This window comes from Cynoglossus semilaevis, chromosome 11 (genome assembly GCF_000523025.1).
Source record: "Cynoglossus semilaevis isolate Cse_v1.0 chromosome 11, Cse_v1.0, whole genome shotgun sequence".
In the NCBI taxonomy this organism is placed as follows: domain Eukaryota; kingdom Metazoa; phylum Chordata; class Actinopteri; order Pleuronectiformes; family Cynoglossidae; genus Cynoglossus; species Cynoglossus semilaevis.
In genome coordinates, this window is record NC_024317.1 from 10,329,091 (window position 1) to 10,337,164 (window position 8,074).

Below are 8,074 nucleotides of genomic sequence, written 5' to 3' on the forward strand. Positions count from 1 at the left end.
GTTCAAAGCAGAACCTCAGCAGCCATCTCAGTCACTTGTCCTTTCACATACACACCTTTTTCATTTTATTGTTATGGTTTTTATCAAAGTATTTGTGAACGTGCAACCACATCCACTCTGTCTCCATGTTCATTATTTTTTATTCTCATCCACCTCCCATTCAGAGAAGAGTGACATGACTGATGGAGCCGGTGAGTTTTGTGTCTGTCCATAGTATTGTAGTACTGTAGTAGTGCGTCATCACTACAGCAATACATGAATTGTCTCACGACCTGCCCTCTTTCTGTAGCTAACGCTATCCTGCAGAGACGGCCCTCTCTTCTGACGCCATCTGGTGACCAGTCACAGCAACAGCTGGTCAAAGGAGAGGACCTGAAATTAGAATGTATCGCTGAAGGAATGTGAGTTCATTCATGATAAGAAAAAAGTCAAATAATTGACCAGACATTTTTTATCAAAATTGCATGGTTTTGTTGAAGTAATTAACTTTTTTCTCACTGTGTCTTTTTATTCCTCTTAGTCCAACTCCTCAGGTTGAGTGGTTGAAGATCGGTCATCGTCTTCCACCTAAAGCCATGAAAGAGAACCATGGAAAACTGCTGATTGTACCAAAGGTCAACCAGGACGACAGTGGGAAGTACATGTGCAAGGCAAAAAATGGAATCGGAGAAGCTGTGCATTACTTCATAGTTAGAGTTGAAGGTATCATTTCACTGCTGACTTTTCTCCTCCTTAAATGAACAAACATCTGTTGCAGAATCACCTTTAAATGTATGGCTACATGAATAAAATCAGATCCCTGATTAAGGATGAGTATAGTGACAGATTGTCTTATAATTTTTAAATATTTTTGCCATTTCATTTTTAGCGGCGGTACATATAATCACCTTCAGTAGTGAAGCAAAGAGGAAAAAAAAACTAATAAAAAATGATGCCAAAAATGTGTGACAAACGTTATAATGTTGTAGGACAAATGACCTGACAAGTTCTAACAGGCAGTGAGTCAGTGTAGAACAAGAACGCTGTCTTTCTCAATAGAAACATTGATCCGTCACGTCTCCTCCACCCTCCCCTCCTGCCTCATCGTCAGTCTCACCACCTGCACCGGGGTTTTCTGTGTTTGCCCCTCCTTAGATTACCTAATGTGCTCCACCTGTGTCCTGCCTTCAAGCATACAACACTGTCCTTCACTCATCACTTCCCTGTGACACTGAACAATGAGGAAATTTAAATTTTTGAGTACAGTGTTAAGTACTGACACTCAAAGTAATAACTGGTGATTTTGCGATTAAAAAAATATATTTTAGAAAAATACATTTCAAACTGTAAGACAGGGATCTCAAACTCAATTGAACTGGGACAGTCACCCCCTCAAAAAGGTCAAAAACTACCAGCAACTGGTCAGATTACACTACACTGACATCTAGTTTGGGACTGCATGAGTGTTGTTCACCGGCCAAAAGTATCCCGAGAGTCGGGAGTTTGAAACCCTGCTGTAAGGTCATGTTTGTCTGTGTGAACAGTTGTCTCCACTCTCTGTTTCTCTACACGTGTTTTGTTTTTTTCTTCTTACATTCACACTCTTCCGCTGACCAAACTGTGTGTCCACAGAGCCTCCAGAGTGGGTGTTACTGACCAACTGTCTGTCTGTCCACAGAGCCTCCAGAGTGGGTGTTTGAGCCGGAAAGTCAGCTCAGCATGGTGGGCTCAGATGTGCTCATCAGATGCTCTGCCACAGGGACGCCCAAGCCAGCGATAACATGGAGAGTAAACGGCGTTCTTCTGCAGGGTCAGTTCCTCCCAGCACCCCTCCCTGTTCATGTTTTCTGCATGTGGTTGTTTTTTTTAGTGTATGCAGCCAAAGGACACAATCTTCAGTGTCCAATCAGAAACCTAACTCTAAATTCTTAAGATGGTTTGACTTTATTAAAATCAGTTTTAGAAAATGATTTTTCTTTGTGGTCCTACCAGCAATAATGGTTTGGGGGCAAATGCACTGTGGCTGCAGGGTGTTTACTCTTCCTATCTGTTTAATAATGAAGGGAAATATACTTTAATTCTAAATATATATTCTATAAGAATTGAATTGATTTAATTTGTGGCTGAATCAGGAAGAAATGTTTGAAATGTGGTTCTGTAGAAACACCTGTATGGCTGAACTCACATCTGTGTCTCTGCAGATTTATTACTGTACAATAAATCACAAATGCAGTTCTACCAGGACCTAAGTGAACACTGACTAAACAGTTCATTACAAACTGCTTGTGCCACTAACTATTAGGAACACCGTTTAGAAAACCTGCACGGTTTCTTAAATATTGACTTTGTTTCTCTGTTCTTCAAGAGCGGAGAATGTATAAAATATAAACTATATGAGGAGTAAACAGTGTGTCAGAGTTGGTGGGAACATCACTGAAGCCATAAATACTAAATGGTTGTTGGAAGAATAAACTGTGAAATGCTGTTAGAATAACCCTGAGCTGTCAAAGGCTCAGAGTGTTTTAAAATTGACTTTCATCCACTGGGACGCTAACATGTCTACGAAAAAAAAGGGAAGCAGAGCAGAACAGACTGTCATATAAAGATGCCACTCATAATAGAAAATAACTGGGTTTTTAAAAAAAACATTTTTTCTTAACACCATAAAAAACTGGTTAGCGGTTAAAATGTTGAAAATACATGTGTGGTTTACTGTTGTTGTTTTTTATTCAAACCTGCTGTTTCACAGTTTAATACAGTTTTAATTACTGGAAATGACATTTCTAAGCCAGCTGTCAATCATGCTGGTTGTGGTGGATACAGCTGGTTCTCTGACTTTAGCTCCACAGAGCTCTTTGGAGCTGTACACCTCCAATAAGTGTGACAACTAAAAGATAATCATAAAATCACATATTTCAAAAATTGACCTTTTATTTTTTGTTCTGCATCACAAAAATACATCAAATAAATCAGAGCAGAAAGCAGCCACCCTGCAGATGACTAAAAGATAATCATAAAATCACATATTTCAAAAATTGACCTTTTATTTTTTGTTCTGCATCACAAAAATACATCAAATAAATCAGAGCAGAAAGCAGCCACCCTGCAGATGAACACACCCATGAACTCCCTGAGGCTCCTTACAATTGACTGGAGGAGGAAACAAATGATGATATACTGTATGTCTGGAGCCACGGCCGCCTGTTAGCACCAACACAAAAACTGTGTTCATTTCGCTACATTTCGAAAAACTCACATGAACACGCGTGTGAGATTTGAGTACTGGGGTGTAATGACAGGAATCTGGTGATACGATGAGAGTCACGATACAGGGGCAACGATACGATGTACTGCAATTCCTGCGATACTATAGGTACGACAACATATTGAGGTTTTTTTAAGCAATTTAATTGTAGGTAAACTGTCAGCACAATAAACACAATGGTGTTACATTAATATCAGGTTACTAACAAAATAAAATGAACCAGTTCCATAAATATTTTCATGGCAATAGGTAATAAAAAAGTGCTATAAAATGACAGGAAATGACGCAATATTTTCTTATACCGCAATATTTTCTTGCACCTCTAGTGTGTACTGTAGTTCCAGATTTAACGTATGTGGTACCACGACACACATCCTGGATGCTTTTCATTTCAAGCTGCTTTTATTTGTGTGTGTTTTTGCAGACTCTCCTGCGGAAAACAGAAAGTTCTTCGACGACACTATAGTTCTGTATAACGCCAAAGCGTCTGACAGTGCAGTGTACCAGTGTGAGGCCTCCAACAGACATGGAACGCTGCTGTCCAACGCCAACATCATGGTCATGAGTATGTATGAACTCTAACTTCACTTTTTATGTTTTTGTTAGTACACATTTGTGCCTGTCTGTCACTGAGAGATAAACTGCAGCAGACGTGTGTGTGTGTGTGTGTGTGTCCATAAACCAGAGACAATTGTGCAGGTGTGGCAGCAGACGGGACTGTGGTGGAGCTGCAGTGCCTTTGTTAGACACATGTGTCTCCCTCTGGGGCAACAAGTGGCGTTCCCTGACATTTACTGTGTACGCTAACAAGATCAGCCCCAATCCCCAGGATGACGTTAGTGTCATAAGACCAACGTGTGCAGCTTTATGGGCAGAGATTAAAAAGAAAGAAAAAAAAAATGGAGAAACTACGTGGATTCCCATTGCTCTGTACCTACATGGAGAGTTTGTTCTCAGCACCGAGCGGTAATAACACCTGAATGCTAGGTCCCAGATGCTGCTGTGCCAAACAATTAGAGACGGAGCATTTTAATTGAAGGCAATGACAGAGACTGATAAGATGCGGTTCCTTTAGTGGGTTCATTCTGCTGTCTTCTATGAACAGCCGTTCGGTTCAGACACAGGTTGGCGTCACTGTGACCTTATCAAACCATAATTAGCTCTGCATTTAGGACAACTGTTGTCTGTGTTTACTCCGTGTCCAATGTGTCCACTGTTGTCCTTACAAACTTTGGCTGAATTGTCTCTGGTTATTTCAGATTTACCTCCTATGATTCTGACCAAAGAGGGCGAGGAATACTCTGCTGTGGAGGGGAAGGGAGTGACGATGCACTGCAGGGTCTTCAGTTCCCCTCCTTCCACCATCTCATGGTATGAATTAGTAGTCGCTGCTTAGGAATGGGGGGGTTAGGACGACTCCGAGCGCCCCTGACTGATGGGACCCAAATAAATATTCATGCATTTTAATATTGCTGTATTATATTGCTTTGAGACATTTCTTGGGTATAAGTCTTGCATTGAATAATGAATTCTGCACAGAATGTAGAAATATATCCATGTTCTTAAGTCTGTTACACAGGGGTCCATCCAGAATTCCTAGCAGCAGCCCTGGAGTACTGATCCAAACAGGATCAGTACTATTCAGGACTATTGGTATCAATACCAATGTATAATGAAATTGCTACTTCAGATTCAGGCTCAAAATTAAAAATCTAAATTAAAATCAAACCAAACAAACAAACATTATACTAAATACCTGTTTGAAAATTATTCTTTTTGTGTTATTTCTGAAATAATATACTGTATGGATAATGTATTTGAAGTATCAGGTGAGGTAAAAGGGATATTTTAATTCACTCTTGTATAAGGAAAATATAATAAAATATTTTTCTGATAACATTTAGAAACTGCCCAACTGGTTTAACATCTTGGCAGTATTGCGCATCACCACTGTGCGTATCTAATTGCACTTTGTCTCCTTCACACCAGCAGGAGGCAGTAGATCCCAACTGCACAGCGCACACGGTCCTCATTTGTCGCGTTCATGTTTCATGCCGTGGTCTCCCTGAAACACAACACACATTTTTTTCCCCCTCACTTTATTTTTGCCTCCAGAGTGTAGTGTTTATCTGATAATCAGTAAATTAATGCAACATAAAAAGGATCTGAAGAAAATATATAAAAGTGATTGTTGTTTCACAGATTGAATATAAAACAGTTTTCAAAGTACAAACAATATTTCAGTTACAAAGATGAAGATAATGAAAGTACTGTAGTATCCCTCATACTATTCCTGTCAAACATGTACTGTAGGAAAATACCTTAGCTACTGCTTGTCATTAAATATTAAAACATTATTTTGTTCATTGATGGCTAATGGAAAACACTGACCCTCATTGAGAACTAAAAGTTCTTGTTCTTTGCTCTGTGCCTTTAAAAAAAGATTTTACTAATGTGTTCTAAACTGTCATTTGACATCATAGTTATAACATGCCGTACAGTATGTGGTGCATGACTAGAAGTCCTGACATGGATCCTAACTCATTCCCACCCACGTAGTTTCCTTTCGTCACAAAGGGCTGAAAATGACTCATTCAGGAAACTGCAGTTTTCACAGAAACTCTGCAATAAGAAGCAATCTTTAAAAATAAATCCTTGAAAAGATGACAACACTTCTAGGAATGCAGTATAAACTAAGATCTGTGATTCATTTAACAGGATAAACTTTATGTCATTGGCCAGAAAAACCCCTCGCAAATAGTCATTTAGGTTCCAGTACTGTTAAGGTCATTAAATGGAAGTTGGTTTGAAAGCAGTGATAGGATTGTTCCAATGATTCCTTTAAAATAACTTTAAATGTCTTGAATAAATTAAATATATATATAAATATATATATATATATATATACTGTATATATTAAGAATATATATAATATATATTTTTTCTTATATAATTTAGTTGATAATTAGTTTAGATGTTTATTATTCTTTGAACCGTAAACCTCACGTTCTAACTGAGGTTTGTTTCTATCTACTTCTCCCCCTCAGTCCACTTCATTGTCTGTCCCTTACTGTGAAGTCTGGACAGACCATTGCCCTTTCTTCTTGATAAACAACCAATTTACGCTGACATTTCGTGGTGCACTGCACCACATTTCTTCATTTTTTTTATTGCACTGCAATAATAAACATAATGACCTGATTTACATGCATAAAAACAGACATTTACAGCAAAGATATTCAGAAGCGTACTTGTTAGCCAACAGTCTATGATGATCAACCTCTGAAACCCAACATAATTTATATTTATGTTTTTTACAAGGTTTTATCTATCGATTTGGTTTGATCAGTAGCTAAAAAGTAGCTAAAACTCAAAACGGCATATTTTTATTAATCACAAGTAGAACAAGTAGTTCTCAGTGTATGTATACATATACAGGTATATATATGTTTATATACTGTATTTATGTATTTACATACATGTGTCTATTTGTGTGTATATATATATATATATAGTTATATACTGTATATTCAAGTTAATATGTCTATATTCAGTATTGACACAAATATGGATATATGGACATCTGTATATATTTATATATAGATGAACAATATGTGGTGTATACTGTGTGCTATTCGTTTATTTATTTGCGTCCTGTTTCAGGAGCAAGGATGAATCCCCTGACTCCATTCAAGTTCAAGAGTTGAGGTCTACTGTTCATGACAATGGGACACTGGAGATATACAGCGTTGAGAAAGGAGACACAGGCCAGTACACATGTTGGGCCAAAAACATAGAGGGGTCCTCTGCCATCGAAGCTCAGCTCTATGTGAAAGGTGAATGCATTTAGATGAAGAAACGCTTGTGGTGACTCTAGACTTCGGGGTGTATCTAAAGCTGTATTTGCCCCACGGTAGATCCCACTCATATAGTCGTGGCCCCAGAGGACCAGCAGATCCTAATAGGCAACACGGCCCAGCTCTCATGCCAGGCAGAGTACGACAAGTCCTTCAGCGACGACTTTGAGCTCCTGTGGGAAAAAGATGATGTAGAGATAGCCCTTAACTACACCGAGGATTCAAGGTGGGATACTTGATGTTATTTCATTTTCTTACTTCCTTCTGAGACTCACCGACTCAGTCCCAGCTGAAAATTCACACCCCCCCAAAACTTTTTTAACTATATTTACTCCAACAGATACCTGATAGAAGATGGAATTCTTCACATTGTGAATGTGAGCCACGAAGACCAGGGCGTTTACACTTGTGTGGCACGATCCTCGGTGGACCAAGATACAGCTTCAGCACTGCTATTAGTATTAGGTGAGCTCACACACCACAGTGATTTCACCTCCAGGAGGTCAGAGGTCCCTGGTGAGGTTTCTGTGGATGCACCTTTAGTATGAAGACGATCGCTGCAGAACAGACAGACTGCAGTGCAAACACTTCCTAATGATACGTCCTTTTTTACTCGCCCCACAGATTAATGAATTCTGTTTTGAAATGTTTTTGTGATGGTTTTTAACAGACGTCCCTGATGCGCCTGAGAACTTGGTACTGACCGAGCACAAGGGCAGAAGTGTGAAAATAAAGTGGATCCCTGGGGACGATCACAACAGCTCAACCACAGGTAAGTCTGGCTGAAGTAAAGTCTCATTAAACCTGATGCCAATTAAAAAAAAAAAAACATTAAATAAGATAAAGCAGATTTGAGCACATGGTTGAGTGACAAGCACTTTAGTAATTGTATTGTACAGTAATTGCACTCTCTATCCGTTCATGCCGCTCTGATACACATTAGATGCCTTTGTTATTTGCACATGCTGTGGGA

General features: G+C 39.0%; 1 protein-coding gene across 3 annotated transcripts in view; it reads left to right on the forward strand.

Moving 5' to 3' along the window:
* chl1b (cell adhesion molecule L1-like b) overlaps window positions 1–8,074 on the forward strand; it is a 62,981-nt gene that overhangs the window by 37,010 nt on the left and 17,897 nt on the right. For all 3 annotated transcript variants that reach the window (XM_017036917.2, XM_017036920.2, XM_008320456.3), the window contains exons 8-17: window positions 165–191; window positions 290–401; window positions 521–702; window positions 1,658–1,789; window positions 3,669–3,809; window positions 4,504–4,615; window positions 6,908–7,080; window positions 7,162–7,327; window positions 7,442–7,566; window positions 7,772–7,873. In XM_017036917.2, the coding sequence (XP_016892406.1) occupies window positions 165–191; window positions 290–401; window positions 521–702; window positions 1,658–1,789; window positions 3,669–3,809; window positions 4,504–4,615; window positions 6,908–7,080; window positions 7,162–7,327; window positions 7,442–7,566; window positions 7,772–7,873 (1,272 nt within the window). The remainder of the gene's footprint in view (window positions 1–164; window positions 192–289; window positions 402–520; window positions 703–1,657; window positions 1,790–3,668; window positions 3,810–4,503; window positions 4,616–6,907; window positions 7,081–7,161; window positions 7,328–7,441; window positions 7,567–7,771; window positions 7,874–8,074) is intronic.